At 44.8% G+C, this 17191-nt stretch overlaps 1 protein-coding gene across 1 annotated transcript; it reads left to right on the forward strand.

Annotated features, from left to right (window-relative positions):
• Nucleotides 1-3: 3 nt before the first annotated feature.
• On the forward strand, nt 4-16296 carry LOC110982396 (secreted frizzled-related protein 3-like). Its single transcript, XM_022240763.2, has 7 exons — nt 4-1731; nt 8987-9073; nt 10137-10205; nt 10824-10936; nt 11558-11719; nt 12194-12345; nt 13062-16296. The coding sequence occupies exons 1-7, from the start codon at nt 1269-1271 to the stop codon at nt 13114-13116; spliced, it is 1101 nt and encodes a 366-aa protein (XP_022096455.1). The 5' UTR covers nt 4-1268; the 3' UTR covers nt 13117-16296.
• Nucleotides 16297-17191: the final 895 nt, after the last annotated feature.

Below are 17191 nucleotides of genomic sequence, written 5' to 3' on the forward strand. Positions count from 1 at the left end.
GCAGTGCCCGCCGAGAATAAAATTGCGGGCACAGAATCGAGAGTGATATCCGGTCTCCTGTAAACCAAATACAGATACATGTGTCGTATGAAGTTCGAATAGTCTGTGCCTCACTGTGAATGTATGACCCTGACGTATGACTTTGTGCAGTAAGCAATGGAACAGGAGGCGGGTACTCCATTCACTTTGTGGCGTAAGGGAAAAGAGACAAGTTTTCACGGCAGTCCAATTTTCGACACGATAGCAGCATTCGTCTCCACGGTCTCAACGCACAATCCAAGACTGGCACAAACGGCCAGGAACCTTGCCGGGAGCTGACCCCGTGATTGACGGACTAGAGCCCCATTGTAAACTTGTCCGCGGCTTAACAACTGCCAGCAACTCTCTTGTTCGACTCTACCGGCTTAAAAACCCTTGCCATTGTCCCAGCCAAGGAGGTCTGCCCTGGCCCTGATAAGCAAGCGATTAGTTCGCCCTGAGTAAACAACGAACAATTATAGGACGTGCAGAAGCTGTCACATCACACAGGGGCGCCACATGCCAGCCCCTTGATTGGCAGGTGTCAAACTGCCCTTCTTATTCATGGTGACGGGTCTGTCCTACTTCACCACCGTCTGGCTTGCACCGAAGACGGTGGCCACTCAGTCAGGATAACCTAATCACTGCGTTCGTCGTGCGCAATGACACGTTGAAAAAGTGTCTTGCCTTGTCACGTGGTCCGTGTCTCTCTCGGATCTTGTTGCTGCTTGAGAGAAACATCCCGATGGGATTGTTCGTCTTGTATGAGACTGCCGACGTTCAATGAGAACAGACGTCTCCAAGTGCGGCTTCCGATAAGTCAAGCTGTGATTGGAATGGGGCTAAACTAGCGCCCAGCCACAGCCTGTCTAGCTCGAGAAGTTGAACAAGCAAGGAGGCGATAGTCGCGGTAGTCCTGAGCATCCACGAGAGCACGGGGGAAAATTGAGTTGCAACATCCTCCCATTAATATGCTGGAATGCCTTTTGATGAGAATTGTCTCTGTCTCGTGTCTCCTTATTTGCTGAAGGCAGGCTTGCATTTTTTTAGGGCGAGCCCGGACTACGAACACGAACAAAACATCTGATTCCAGTCATTGAAACTTCGCAAATTCGTCGAATGATCGTGGACAGGCTGAGTGAAATTGCACTGCAGAAACCAACTTGTGATTTTGAGCAAAGCGCCTTGGTGAAATCGCTCTTTCCGCCGCAGATACACGGGCTTGGCTCCGTTCTCTCCCCCATCCGACCATGGCAAGATTCGGCCTTTCCGTGGCGGTCCCTTTACTCGTGCTCCTCGGTCACTGCTGTGTCCGGCTGGTGGACGCCGCGGGTTGTGAGGCCATCCAACTGCCTATGTGTTCGGGCATGAAGTACAACATGACCCAGATGCCTAACCTGCTGCACCACAGCGCGCAGGAGAACGCCCGCCTCTCCATCGAGCAGTTCCAGGACCTGGTGGACACCAACTGCAGCAACCTCCTCCTCTTCTTCCTTTGCACCATGTACGCGCCCATCTGCACCAAGAGCCTGGAGTTCGAGGTGGAGTCGATCCCGCCTTGCAAGGGGGTGTGCGTGGAGGCCCGGTCGAAGTGCGAGCCAACCATGCTGAAGTACAACGTGACATGGCCCGAGTATCTGTCATGTCAGCACCTTCCTGAGTACACGAGGGGCGTGTGTCTCACTCCAGAGGCCATCGTCGATACTATGCCAGGTAAAGTGTCTTTCTTTTACGACTATAATTTACCATGTGGGGCATTAAACTTGGAAGGTATTATTATGTTCGTCATTCAATGGGCCCATATGCGATTTAACTTTAATGCAGTCCACATAATGCACCCTCGTGTCCCATTCGACCTTATTTTAATTTATCGTTTTACCATTTTCAGGGCATTTTGGCGTCTTTTTAGATGTTTTTCTGCCAGCTTGGCGAATTTATGTGCTCACCTTTGATGCCATTAATTTCAGAGAGAAACTTACATATCATATTGTAATTTCATCACCTAGATTTGCCACATGTTGGATGTTTTGGTGTCTTGAATTTTCAGCTAGTTACCGGCAACTAAATTGTACAGTATCGATGATGCAAGGTCATGAAGGTATTATATTTTGGCCGAGGGACTTGTGTCAAAACTTTCAATGGCACTTTGTAAAATTTGCCACAATCTCGGCTATCTGGGCATGGATGTACCCCGTAGTAATCGTGATTAACGAAACGAGCAATGGCGGCTTTAAGTTGGAACCAGTCAGATGGCTGAGGTCGGGATGTCGACGTGTGGTAAATTAGATTAAACGGGGTGGCCGTAATACTAATAGGACCACTGAGGACGTCAGTCGCTCACTAGGAGTGAGCACCTTGGCTTTTAAACCATACCACTACTTGACTGTATGATTGGTTTATACATTCCCCCATGGCTTATGCTACAAGTGGAAAGATTCCTCACTGTCGTTACTATTTCAACAGCGATGGGGGGGGGAGTAAAGTAAAGGCTTACCGTAAATCTCCTGACTTAAATTCCACAGTGGATTGCAACAACATTTGTTGTTTTTTGGGTCGAAATGCAACATCTATTTCTCAAAATGAGCCCACTGCATTCTTTGTCTTCCTTAAGAAGTAGGGTTTGCCGAGAATTATACACATTAGAAGCTTCCAAGGCCTCGGTACTTCAAATATCTACAGAACCCAAGTGGCAACTTCCTTCGTTTCCCCCCCCCCCCGAAGTGTAGATCCCTGCCAGTCCAAGCATAGCAAAAACTGATTGGACAGTTTGGCCTTGCCAGGTGGGTAATGAGCCACCAAATCAGCGTTGCCTTCTCTTACAGAGTTTTAACCCGTCACCTTTTTTTTACTGTCCCGAGATGATAATCCGGGAGGGATTGGCCGTCTGGCGCGGCTCGCATTGTCAGGGTTTTGACGCAAAGACCTCCGAGCGTGGATCCTTCACGCACGAGCCAAACAAAAGGCGTTGTGGGGGAAAACACCTCTCGCTAGAGATGGACTTTTCCCCCTGTGATTGAATCTTGCTCTTGCAAGTTCCATTTTCTTTTTTTTTCTGACAGTCGATGACGCTGTATCTTAGTGAGTATTTTGCATCGAGAGCTGCTTAATTATTAAAAGTCTACAAAGAAAGGAGTTTAGATTCCTGCGTTTTCTGTTCTTTTGCAAATTATCATTATTATACATCTCACAGTTATAAAATGACAACTACCGACTTTGTCCCAATTACGAAAGCTTCGCGTGAGGGGATACAATTTTGATGGCCATTGTTGGGACCGGACCATATTGAGGCAGCGGAAGTGATGGAATTGGAAATTGAATGTAATAAGAAAGCATATATACATGTACTAACTATATAATGATTCACAAATCGCAATTGGTGGTTAACATGTTTAACTTTCATTTTCTTGACTAGACTTCGAGTCTGTGGTTGGATAGTCAACCCTGTGTCTCAATTAGGCATTGGTATTTCACATCCACCCTGTTTTTTGTTTGTTTGTTTGTTTGTTTTTGCTTTTTTGTTTTGTTTTGTTTTTTGTGCAGCTTAGTGAATGTTGTTCCGCAATAGCTCTGTACACGTACCGGGGATCTTGACTGCCTGATCTAGGTTTGGATCCCGTGCAAGTAGGAGCACAGTGGTAATTTTTTTAATCATCGCCTGCACCTGCTCCTTCGCGGGCCTGATGGAGTCAGTAGGATACATGGTGAAGATTTTTTTTTAATATCTTTGAGTACTATGTGAACTTCCTGGGCCACGTGACGGTGCTGCTCCGGTGCAGATGCCAAGCACGTTGTCATGGCGGTTTCCTTGCTTTGACCCGGGTTAGAATCCCACTCAGTCCGATGTGCGTTGGTGTCATGTTCGTGTATAGAAGTTCAGTCCTAGTATGAAGGTTTCAAAGGACCATGCAACCTCTTCCGCATGTCTACTACCTAGGCATTAGTCTTGTGGGTCCAAATCGCCTTTCGCAGTGTTGCGGTCCGATATGCGTGCAGTGTGTAGTGTGCATTGTATAAATACGATTCACTGTGAGTGTGACAGCGCCCTTTTTTGGAGGCGTACCAGCCACTAATTATTGTCTGGTGATGGTTCATGTGGCGCAATAAACAGGAAGGTCTTGAAAAGAAGACTACTACCCAGGCATGAAAACATTGGTTTGCGAGTCTTTTTGGTATGCTGTTGCTGACATTAAGGTTGAACATAATCGTGTTGTTGTGGCTGTAGTTGTCTTAAGACGCGATACGAGTCGCTGAGTTCTAAAATCTTCGCAATGTAGATTTTACTCTTTCCTTTCTTTGCAGTTTTTGTTTAGTAAAGAAAGCATCAGTTTGTTCATTTCAACAAAGATACGTCTTCTCTTGTAATGAAAACGTACACAGATTCTTTTTCACAGCATTTCTCCATGAGCCATTCCGCCCGCGAGCACTGATGTTAGTCAGGACAACAGCGAAAATGACAACTTTTACTGGATTATTACACTTGCTGAAAGGCCCTGGAAAAATTGAAGACACGTAGGCGGTTCTGTACCAGTCGGGTTTTTTTTTTACGTCCGTGGTTGTGAGCGGTCGTTTCCATTTGCGAGGGGTGGGTTGATGACGCGTATCATTGACGGTGTATAAACGTTCTCATCATCTCACCTGCTGCCGGAACCCTGCGGGGTGCGCTTCCTCATTGTTATCACGCAAGTCGCATACCTCGACAGTTGCACCTGTGCTGCGGTAATAATTCAATAATTCTAAAAAAGACAAACAGAATAATTAAAATAAACAAAGGCGACGTTATGTCGAAACGCAGATGCATACCTTTGCATAGAAGGCGAAAATCGTGTGCGTGCAAACAACCACTAAACACAGACCGTGGGACGGGAAAAATTATTGACCTACATTGGGAAAATCGAAGACAAATATTTGTGTTCTTAAATGGGTTATAAACAGAAATGTGATGAATTTCAAAACTGGAGTGGGGGTTGGTCTAGTATCCTGTGGTAAACCTTCTTGCAAATGACTTGATATTGGTGATTTCTGCCAGCTCTTTGGACCCACTGTATTGACGTTGTTATTTAGGTCACAGTAGTCTGAAGGTAATCCGATTGGCCCACGTAATGAGGCCAGTCGTCGGAAATGTTGGAAACGAGGTTTGGACGTTGGTTTGTTCATCAGTTGTAATGATTGCAGACAGATACCAGTATACATTCAAGGTGACAAATCGACTAATAACCCCACTCCAGATACCGCAAAATCGAAATCTCATGTTTCTCGAGAAACTAAACCAACTCGCTTAATTTGCTTGATTACTTCAAAACAATTTCTGTATCCGTTCTCATTTGGGGACATTCTGTCCCAAGAGACGATATGAAGGGTGTTCTTCTGGGGTAACTCGGCGCACAACAAGCAGCGAAGTCAATTGCCCATCATTTGTCACCCGACGGTGGGTAATTATCCAATCGAAACGAAGATAAATGAGAAGACGGCTGAGAAAGGCTGAACCTGTTGGTACCATTCCAATAAACAAATTGGGTTCCTCACTGCACATGCGTGATAAATGTCAGAGTTGATGGCATCTTAAGCCACATAAAGCATGTGTAGCCCTCTTTATATCCACCCTGCACCCCCCCCCAGTTTAGTCATACAGGCCGACTCTAATCAGGCTTCGGCCCAATTTTTGTGCGTGTGACAAATGGTCTCTCACCCCCCCCCCGAACACGGGTCTACTGATGAGCCGGTCCGTTTGTGGGTCCATCAGTCACCCTGAGCAGATCCCGCTAAACCCCCACCCCGGTGGCTCGGTAAACACTGCAGCAGCCAAAATATACGCGCTGGTATGTTTTTAGCGCCCCAAGAACTGGGGCACTGTAATTGCAGGGTTGGGGTGGGCTAACGGTTGGGTCACGTGGTACAGGCTTTGTGGCGATAGTAAAGTATGATCTCGCGCTAGACTGGGCGTCTTCCCCTCATCCTGTGTACCTGTTACAACCATTAAAATCATTCATTGCAAGTACACACAGGCCTATATATATATATATAATGAACCTTTTCAGCCGTTGGTTACAGTAACTGCATCAGTCAGTCAATATGCCTTAAACTACAGAGAAAAAAAACACAAGTTGTTTTGTACGAGCGTCTGTGACTACATGTATTCACTTGTCAAACTGAGAAGTCAGACTGAGTGTTATGCTTTCAAAATCTTGGTCGTCATCTTGACATCTGTTTTCTGTTGCTTGGTTAAGGGCCAATTACATCACCCATGACGTCACAGTGTAATTCAAGTTAAGAGTTAGATGAATAATCCATCTTGCAGTCTGTCATATTCCCGACGAAAGTCAGTTGCCAATAACCTCGCCAGACTAATTCATTACTGACATTCTGCCATCTAACTTACTGGAAGGAAATGAGGAACAGACATGGATTTTTCGAAGAAACATCTGTTTCTAGGTTACGAGGTTACTGGGTTTTTTGAAAAGCTTTCGGGCAACAGTCCCAACGAAGTTGGGCTTTTGGGCCTTTTGAAGATCGGTAGGCGCGCAGTCGACCCCCCTCATACTCTCCCCCCCCTTTGTAACCACTTCGCTAGAATGGCCCATTTCTACGGCGTCTCTGGTCCAAACAAGTGTTTGCGATGAAAATGTATTCACTTTTGACCTACATGAACACTCGTTCGCAGATACTGAAGATAACCTTAAGTGTTATTCTTCATTGTGTAGGCATTTAACTGAATTTAACATGGAAGATAATCGGTTGTAATTTTTCTCTAAATTATGTTTCACTGGATACCAGTTTAAATTATAGATTTGATGAGTATACCGTTACCTCTTTTCCCCCAGTATCAAATAAGGCCACAAGTTCTACTAAATAAAAAAAATTCATACGGAAATGCCCAAACGTTTTAAATTGTTTTGGTGTCGACGGCCACCACTTCGGATTCCCCGAATTCATCGCAGTTGTGACATGGGCTTTTTGTCTGATCTAAACATTTCCCTTTGAAGCTAGAAAATTTGTTTTACATGACAAAATGTAAACTCCTTTATGCACGCCAACTTGATACATTAACCAGACAGTTCCTGAGGTTATTTGATCGGTTGCTAGTCAAATACATGAAATCAAGAAGGGTATCTGACTGATAAAACGGGAAAAGTCACCAGATTTCACAGTGATGGGCTGGAGCGCTCCTACGCCCCTGGTCCTAGTAGGGCTTAGAGTTTCGGAGATAAGTGTAGTGGACATCATTTGCGAGACTTTTGAGAACAATACGAGGGTTATTGGTTGCTTGGGTCTTCAAATACATCAAAACATGTTCCAGTAGCCCGGACGTCTGTCAGCGTCGGCGCGCCTTCACGTAGTTACTGTGAAAAATATGTGCACGCTGTGGTCCGCAGAGACTGAAGCCGAGCCGCAAATCGAGCACTCATTAGTTAAACTGTGGCGAAGGTAAATAATATAAAAGTGTGTTGAAATGGTCCGTCTGTTTCCAAGACGATGCGCGAACAGAAGGTTCGCATATCTGCCATCACAGTCCCGTTAGCCCGACGAGTCGCATTGGGTCAGCCCCTTGCGACGCTTAGAGGTTAATAAATCAGACAGTCTGACGCGCCGACATGCCCTCCTGGTCCACGGCGGTTGGGAAAGGGAAGCAAGGAAAAGTGGCTGCACATTCCCAGAAACCGCCAATTAATCCCACAAGTGCCTTGTGCGGTCCGACTGGAATTGAAGTCACATCCTGCCAAGTGACATTTAAAGGGAACACTTTTCTGGAGTAGGTCAAATGGTTAGATCTCATGGATTTTTGTGCGCATCTGTGATTTGAAGTCCTCATCAGTGTGGCTTTGATCGATCGATCCATCAAGGGATACCAACCGACAGAGGACCCACCACCGAGACTGCGACTGCACCAGAACCGGGGCATTGGTTGAGAGGGGAAAAAAACAGAATTCAGAAAAGAGCAGGAGTGCATGGAACCCAAACTTGCCTCTACGAGCTAAAGTGTAAGCCCCATAAAATTGCCCCCCCCAAAAAAAAAAGTAATGATGATCACCAGTTCTGGAGACTCGACAATATTTTTCCATTTTTGAGTCAATTTGACTTTTAGGCCACCTGAAGGAATAGCAACTAAAAGTTCAGGTTCTGAAAACGATGGAGGCCTGTCTATAATTTCAGACAGAAGGGCCTTCCATGCGTGCTGGATATTTCTACATTTGTGCGAATGGAACCTACCTGGTTCGTTTTGCTTGGACGGTAAGTTGCAGCAATGTGCAACCGCTACAATCCCCACGTTCTCTTTACGCCACGCCGACCCAATCGTTAAATCACGTGGTGTGCAATGCACCAGTTGAAAACCAGTGATTTTGTCGAACACAGGCAGCTTCACGGTTATAGCAAGATAACATTTAGGTCCAAATTCTTCGTAATCTTCGTCTTGCAATACGGATAATACGGGCGTTTCATCATAGTGCGCCTCCAAGAGTTTTCAACGAGTTGCCCAATCACAATTAACGCGCGAAATCTGTCGACCCTTTTCAAAGGCGCATTGGGTCGATAGATTTTGCGCATTGGTGTTGGCCGACGCGTTGCAAAATCTTGGAGGCGCACTATTGTGAAAAGCCCGTATTGGAAGATCCTTGTTACAACAAGGTACATTTAATTTGTAAAGTCCCAACGATTTGTTATAAAAGGGGTTCAACCGCATGGGCCCTGAGCAGGACCAAGAGAGGGCGCAATTTTCCTAGCAACGGAGTCTCCTTTGGTGGGAACGAAGGCCTATAAAACCCAAGCGTTGCAGTTGCATCGCGCTACCAACAAAATGAACACTCCCCACCAACATTGGCTCTTTTCAGCCTATGAGGGGCCCGGGTGCTTCTGCTCAAGGCGGAAGATGCTGGCCCGGTTGTTGTTTTTGAGCTGTTAATCGTTTATAGATGGCATTTACTTGTATTTAAAGTTATAGGCCTATCTAAAAATCATCTTTTCTCTCTTCCAGACGAAGACGACAACAACAACGAGAGCGGCGTCGTCACCGAGCCTGTCGTACCTGGCAGCATCCTACCACCGAAGCCAAAGAGGAAGGGTGCGTTTTGACAAAAAATGGTGTCTGTAGGAAGCGCTTTTTCTACTGAGAGCGCTTTATATTTGGAGGTCATTCCCCTGTAACCACGGCCCTAACTATTGAGGCCGGTGACCGCAAATCTCAAAATTAAGTGTACACACTTTATAATGGAAAATTTATTGTTAAAATCGCACGTTCTGTTTGTGTAAGGCGGAAGCGGAAGTGAAGACCCTTGGTCAATTTCCATTCTAATTAACCCTCAGGCTGTTATTCATTCTGTTTCGATTAGTTTGTGTTTGAAAGAGATGCGTTCGGTATCCAGATTAGTTGGCAATATGTGGGTGAAGAAACGCTTGAGGTTCCCAATGATTTATAGTCTTGGTCAAGACTTTTTGCATTGAAACTTTCCCCAATTTGCGAAGCCTAGTCACGCCCCTAAATAACAAACAGCCAGACGTTGTTTGTGTGCACACCAGCTTTGTGACGTCATCAAGCGGCATTCATCATGAAGTGCGCCCTCATCGTCTTGACCAAGACTAGATAATTTGCAGTTTGCACGGTTTTTTCACTGCTGACTCGTGTCGTATTTCGAGAGGTTGGGACACGAGTAATTATGTCGAAAAAAAAGTACACATAAGGGAAACCAGACTTCTGAAAATGGGTATGACGTTTGGTAGGAGCAAGTTCGTATATGTATATCCCAGCCACTTTATACTAGAATTCTGTTTATTGAATTGATAGAGTTAAAAATCACGTGATTTGAGAATTTACGAAATTTCCTGAAGCTATGTTCATTGTAAATTAAGATGATTCCGTCTTTTGTCGGACATTTCCGTCGTTTGTCGGATACCTGTGGGTGTAAAATTGTTGCACGTGCATTCAAGTGCAGTTGTAAGTGAAGCTTTAAATTTCACTTACCGCTACCTGACCAACGATCTTGCTTAAGATTGAGACCTCATCAGTCAAACGGCATGCATGGGACATCGAGTTTTTTGTTTATGTGGTAGTTTTAGTGCAGTTGTAAGTGAAGCTTTAAATTTCACTTATCAAATAACCTGAACATGTTTGCTTTTTTTCTGTGTAGGAAGCTGCAAGCGTTGTGAGAATACGAGGATAAACCAAGGTGTCTTCCTCGAGAAAGCCTACGAATATGGTATGTTGGACAACGCGATCTTGAACGAAATGCGCGACCATCTTTGAAAAACCTTGAAATTATGCTAAGATGCTTCAATTTGGGTAGATAATAGATTGCATTCTTTGCGCTCCGATGGTCAGTGTACAAATCAATAAAGTGGATTCGGAGAGCATTGTCCGAAATGGCCAGGTCGTGAATAGAATCCGTGCATGTATACAGCTTCCCACACCGCCTTCAAGATGGCAAGCGAGACAGTGGGCCGAAAATAGCCAGAGCGACAACACCACATTCAGTTCCGTGCAAATTCCGATGAAAATTCAAAATGGACTCGCGCGTACCAGGCGCCGTACACCACGAACCTGCGCTTGCACGCGGTGTGCGCGTTGACCCTCTTGTGACCAAGGTCATTGGACACAGAACGCCGCCTACATGCATACCTAACCGTGTCCCTGCCGAGTCATAGTCCGTGTTCGAAACGGCCTTCCAGAGCTACGGCTAGGTCTAGTGTCTAAGCGTCTCCATATATTTTCATTGAAGTGAAGACCTAGACCCAGCTCTAGACAACAGATTCCGATGCAGTCATAGCCTCTTTCTCGGATTCTCTCAAATCTCTCTGCTATGATTCTTTTACCGCAGTGGTTCGTGCCACAGTGACATCCTTTGTTACCGTGGGTGAGAACCTGATGTACACCGCCGTTATCGTAGAAGACGTGCTCAAGTTCACCGACATCAACATTCCTATTGGCGAAGTAAGTGTACTTTGTTGGTGACCATAGTCCCTGACCAATACTGTTCACTTGGTTTTACTTGTTTTTGAATTTCTTTCCATAAGATCTCTTATGAATGCATAACGTAAATTTACTACCCGCACTTGATTGAGTTTGCTTGGACGCTTCGGCTTGCAAGTTCCGCACGTAATGAGAAGATTGATTGAGGGCTATCAGGTACCCACAATACTTTGTGACGCCCGTGTTTCCTTTGCTGAGATTTTGGAAGACGTCATCCTTATCAACGCTCTCGGATAGGGCGTTTAGTTTACTGTCTTGAACACAATCCGGTTCGCAAGTGTGACGTCACTTCAGTTTAAACCACTCCCACCGCACTTGCTCTGCACATAGAGTTACATGCATTGATCGCCGTTTACATGGAACCATGGAACCGGAAGTTAACGCGCAACTTTAGCGATCGTCCAATGGGAGCCTGCGAATCGTGGCACGTCCGCCTTTGTGACGAAGTCACCTACGAACCGGATAGCCAGGCAGCTTTGATTGGGCGATGGGGGTATTTTGGTCAGTATATCGCTAAGCGTCAAGATTTGCTAAGCAGTCGCTTCTCCCTATCTTGTTTTGTCTGTCTCTCTCTGTTCACAGGTTCACTTAGTAACGGAGGGCCCATGCGTTTGCCCCAGGGTTACGGTAGGAGTGGATTACGTCATCATGTGCTACCAAGACCTGGAGAACGGCCGCCTCAGGCTGACGGAGGAATGCATCGCGGAGGAGTGGGAGGAGGACAGCTGGCCCAGACTTGTCAAGGTGGGGCATTGTGGAACTTTTTACAAGACGGGATCTTGGAAGTCCTCTGGCGGAAAATATTATAAACGCCTTGGCCTCTGCCTCTCCGGGACCGAGAGGGAAAACAGTCCCCTGGCATTACGGGCGATTCACAGTAGTGCGCCTCCAAGAGTTTGCGACGCGTTGACCAATCACAGAGCACGAAATCTGTCAACCCTTTCCAAACGCGCGTTGGGTCGACAGATTTCGCGCATTGTGATTGGCCAGTGCGTCGCAAAGTCTTGGGGGCGCACTATTGTGAATTGATGGGGACTACCTTGGCTGAAAGAGGCGAAATAAATAAGAGAATAAATTAGTGTTAAAAGGACGCATTGGTTGTTATTTATGAATGAGGCACAGACTGGCACCAAGCTTCACTTTTTGCAGCAAACTTCAGCATCCTTAAAAATGTTATGCGGTAAAGTTAAAGCCCTTGTTTTTCCCCCCACTGGTTAGAAATGGGACAAGAAGCTCCGGAAAGCCAAGCGCAGGGAGGAGAAGCTGAGAGAGTCGCCCACGGTAGGTGGGAACAGCAGGCGCCGGCGACGGCAACGCCCGGAGCCTACCGAAGCGCCCTCTCGTGACAGGAGAAACAGAGGACGAAGTCGGTGAGTAGAAAGTCTTGTTGTCGACGGGTTTGACTGTGTGCTGCTGCCATTGGCGACGATCGCGAGCCAAGGCTCACTTGTTAAAAAAAGGAGGATTTTTCTGTCGATGGCAGCTCGTTATACCAGTGTTACAGCGCTTTAATCACTTTTGGGCAAGTTTGAATGAAGACTGTTAATGCCTACATCGTGATATTTGTTCCATTTAAATCCAACCTTTTCCTCAAAAAGTCATTATGTGCTTATCTGAAAGTCTTCCTTGTGCAGTCATTTTTACGAGGTGTTGCCACGGGCAGTCATAAAATGTACTTCGAACTTTTGCAAAAGACAACTAAAAACATTGTTGTTGACTCTATAGCCGTTGACCAGGATTTGAGTCAGACTCGAGTCGCTATTTGTTGACCGAGACTGGACTTGACTCAGAAAGAAAATGACTTGAGGCCTGACTTGAAAACTGATCAGAGACTTGACTTGTGGAAATTTGACTTAGGACTTGACTTAAAAAAAATATAACTGACCAGAGACTTGACTTGTGGAAATTTGACTTAGGACTTGACTTGAAATAAAGAAAATTGACTTGAGACTAAAAGTTGAAAAATCTTGACTTGGGGCTCGACTTGACTTGAGAATAATGACTTGATTACAACGCTGTTTAGAAACCAAAACATAAAACAACCAGTGGTACATGCGTTTACGTGTGCGTCTCACTGACCTTGCAGGGCTGATCCAGCAGAGGATGTTGACTCCGAATCTGTCTCTGATTCCTTGTTGTGAAGAAGCGATGTTTGGTTGAGGGCTCTTCTGCCGGTTCTGTTTGCTGCGCCTTGACCTGGACGCCTGCGCAGTGACCCAACCATGCGTATTTCACAGACCGAACATGTAACGACAAGCATGCACATTTTGGTGAAAGCTGTACTGCCGTACTTGTGTGATTCATTTTTCCCTTCACTTTCTTTAAGCATTCAAATAGTTTCATTTGTATTTTCAACGCCGCACAAATTTCTAAGCCATTTCTTTTTCTTGTCAAAGCTGAACATAAGAAAAGCTGGCGTTGGTCACAGAATTTCAGGAATTGCTATTATGGCCAATTCCTGCATTAACTTTTGTTTCGTCATATCCTCGCTTAAGTCAATGTTTCAAGTAGTCTGGCTCCTTTTTATCGCAGCAGCGCTCGTAAATATTTTCAAAGGCATGTGTAGGCCTACGTAATACTTTAGACAGTTTAATACCTTCGATTTGATTTTTGTCATTTGGTACCGTCCGTTTATTCCTTTTTTTTTTCGTTATTGTCCAAGCAGCTATATGTCCCCGCATATTACTGAACTCGTTAAGAAATAGTGCAATATATATCTTGCACAGATTGACCTTTCCTTTTGGGGGAAGACTTGATGGATAAAGTCGATGAAGAAACCCGTGAAAAATGTAGCGAATCCGATCTGTTGAATCTCATTCTAATTCTCACGAAATCTGAGTTGTTGATTTGAAATAGATCGATACATTCAGTCTGTCATATCGAGATTTAAAACAGTTCCAGCAATGCCATGCATGTAATGGTGGCGTGCGGTGCGCCATCTTTGACCGTCTCTGCTAGTTTCATGCGAAAGTACCCTTATTAAGTTGGTGTTTCGCTGGTGCCCACCACCTCATACACATGGTGCTAATAAAAAGAGCTAATTTCTGTTCAAAACAATGTGATGGAAGCACAGCCTGCTTTTATGCTAGCTGTGCGTTCATTTTGCATTTACGTGTCGTGAACACCCGGTGGTTCATGCAACGTGTATTCAATCACGTCATTTTGCTCAAAGAAGTTGGCCTTCAGTTCCAGCGGCCAGTATAGGAAGGGTGGGTATAATAAACTCGTCTAAACAATTTTTAAATCACCTCTGACATCATCTTTAAACCGCAGCACGCTGCCGGTCCCTATAAAATAGGGACGGGAACCAATCCTCCAGTATTCAGTTTTGAAAGACGAAATGTCGATGTGGTTCTTTGGGTTTATTATCACTGGAATCTGACTGCCAAGCAACCGGCCGGGTCGTGACCTCTGCAGAAGTGACGTATTACTACGGCGAACTGAAGTTGTCCACCATCTGTGAATGTTTAACAAGTTGAGGAAATGATTAACCCTAACACTCCTCAATCCTCCAACAGGTGAAGGATTGAGGAGGGTTAGGGTTAAGGGAAACTTATAGATACATTTTATAAGGCCCAACTCCCCACACAAAAATAGCATAACATTAGGAGCGATCAAAGGTGAAACCTATTACCCCACTTTTTTTTCTTTTCTGTTTTCTTGTACAGGTATAGTATATATATTTTTATTAACACTTTTCCGAAGTCAATCGGTATTATTCTTGTTTGTCGTATGTGTTTCTTTGAGGCATTGTTTTTGCTTTAAAAATTAAACTTATCAAACTAATTTCTTTTGATATGCAAGGTTTATTCAGACTTAAGCTCTTTGTTTTAAAGGCAAGTGGATTAATTGATGTAAATGAATGGCGATCAAATCGCAAGTTTGCATTCATGACGCGTGAATTCCGTTAGCATTGTATTAACGACTACGTGTTTATTCACAAGGTGCGGTATTAAATTTACATAATTGCTCCAGACTTCATTTTTCATATGCACTTTCAGCTGGAAAGCGTAACTTTTAAAAGTTTTATTTGCCGTGTGTTTTGCTTTGAGTGCTTAGTGTAAAATTGATCGAAGCCTGTAGCTAGCAGACTGAAAGTACCGTTCAACATCGATCAAGTCTGCCGTGGCTGTTGCTCTTCGTGTCCAAATTACTTGGCTACGGCTTGAAATTTCGCACGATCCTAAGGGAAGTGGCTGCAGCCACGACCAGAAGTGGCTGCAGCCTCGACCATAGACTCACACGTGATTTTAAGCCGCAGCCAAGAAATTCAGACTCGGCCAGAGACAGAGGCTTGGCCGTTGGACATGTGGCCTCTGATGTCGTGAGTCTGCGCCTTCGTGCAGCGCAGTCGATGTGGTGCTCTACACGTTAACGTTATGGTTTAACCTCTCAATCCTCCTGGTTGAACTCTTAGACATCGCACTTCAGCTGTCAAACGTCGCACGCACTTCAACTTTCGAAACGCCGTACTTCAATATTTCAAACGTCATGGTTCAACTGAAAGTTTACGCGCAGAGCAACTGACCAGGATGCCGAAAATGGAAGTAGATGGTATAGGAGCGGGCCTGTGCTACTTTCACATTACCTCCACGGAAAGTTAATATACAGCGTTTGAGAAGTTGAACCAGGACGTCTAAATATAATTATTGAACCACGAAGTTGAAAAGTTTAACTACTACCTTGGCCTGTCCGTTTTAGAACAATAAATTTACAGATTTGCTCACATTCACATGGGTTTAGGTGCTCCGCGTCCTCCGAGCGAATCTGACCTTGCGCACGTGGAGCGTGGGTTATGTGTATGGGGGCAGAAGGCTGTTGCTAGTAGGTAGTACAGCGCCCTCTGCCTTTCCTGGACGAGGTCCATTAGTGTAATAACGGCTACGGGGGAATATACGGCAGCTGAGCTGGTGGTATTTTCAGCTATTTTGCTTCAGTGTGTCTTGGGAGAAAAAGGAATGCAGAAGTGATCTTCAGCAAAGAATCTTAGTGAACACGTTTGCATCCCTGCCTCTAGCTAATTTCTTTTAGAGATGTGGATTTGAACTATTCAGTTCTGGGGTCGGGGTGGCTAGTGTCGCTTTTAGGAGTCGAGTTATTTATTAAGACGGTTGTTACAATGGTAAACTGACCATTCTGGAGGCTTTGAGTGCATTATGTAAACGCTTTTTCTTTGGGATTTTTTGCTGTCGGAGAGATAAATTTTATAATGTATGTTTCCCTGTTCAAAGTGCCTTACAAATAAAGTGTGGATTTTGATGCGAAATATAACTTTGTAAATAAGCTCTAATAAACCCCTAATTGTGATGGGCATTCGTCAATTCTTCTGTGTCCAAGTGCTTGTTTCACGAGTTTGCTTTTGCAGGAGAACAAAACCGTTAACTGAATGTCCCCTTCTGTCTAATTTGCTTCGTGTTTAATCCCTGCATTGTAATTTTCACTATTTCAGATTTGAGTCCTCGAGATCTGTTTTGAAATCCAACGTAATTTTCATGAGAAAATTCCAGGATTCAGAAAGGCTACCTTCTTATATCCAGCACACTCAGTCTTTCAGCAAGCTTCTTTATCGGGAGTTCAGTGAGTTGTCAGGACTCGGAGCTCGTGTTCATTGTCTTCGGTCACAGAGCAATTGTTATAGGCCTATGGAATGTGTTCTCGAACTTGCAGTGACATATTGGCATAAGACATTTCAACACAAGTCAAGCAAACGTGCCTCATTTTCAAATGGTTCAGAGTTTACATTTCAGAATTGACAGAGATTTTTAAAAAGTTCTGTCTTTGAGCCGCCAGACTTTCGGCAAGAGATCACTTGGTGTGTAATAAAGTACATTGCACTTTAGAGAGATAGGTCTATTCACAGTACAGTGCGCCACCAAGATGTTGCTACGGAGAGGCCATTGTTCTTGTTTTCAGACGACAAGACAGCTTGGTAAATTTTCGATGGATTGACTGAGGCACTATGTGCAGTAGAAAGAATAAAGGATTGATTGAAACTAGTACTAGAAATGAACTTAGGAATTTCCTTTCCTGACAAACATCGGGAATAATTTAAATATCCAGCACGCAGCCGAAGAGAATTTGCACCGACCATCTCTGACCATACCGATAAAATAGCGCCACCTACGTTTGAGTTCCACCATGCATTTACAAAATGTACAGCATTCATGTTGATGACGTCTTGCGCTCCGTCCAATCAGAGCCTGGGCTAGTCTGTTT

This window comes from Acanthaster planci, linkage group LG21, assembly GCF_054643075.1.
Source record: "Acanthaster planci isolate LZ-2023a linkage group LG21, COTS_SCS, whole genome shotgun sequence".
Classification (NCBI taxonomy): domain Eukaryota; kingdom Metazoa; phylum Echinodermata; class Asteroidea; order Valvatida; family Acanthasteridae; genus Acanthaster; species Acanthaster planci.

Coding starts and splice junctions, on each gene's coding strand:
- LOC110982396 (XM_022240763.2), top strand. CDS start 1,269: ATGGCAAGATTCGGCCTTTCCGTGGCGGTCCCTTTACTCGTGCTCCTC. Junction 9,074..10,136: donor ACCGAAGCCAAAGAGGAAGG/GTGCGTTTTGAC, acceptor TTTTCTGTGTAG/GAAGCTGCAAGCGTTGTGAG. Junction 11,720..12,193: donor GCTGGCCCAGACTTGTCAAG/GTGGGGCATTGT, acceptor CCCACTGGTTAG/AAATGGGACAAGAAGCTCCG.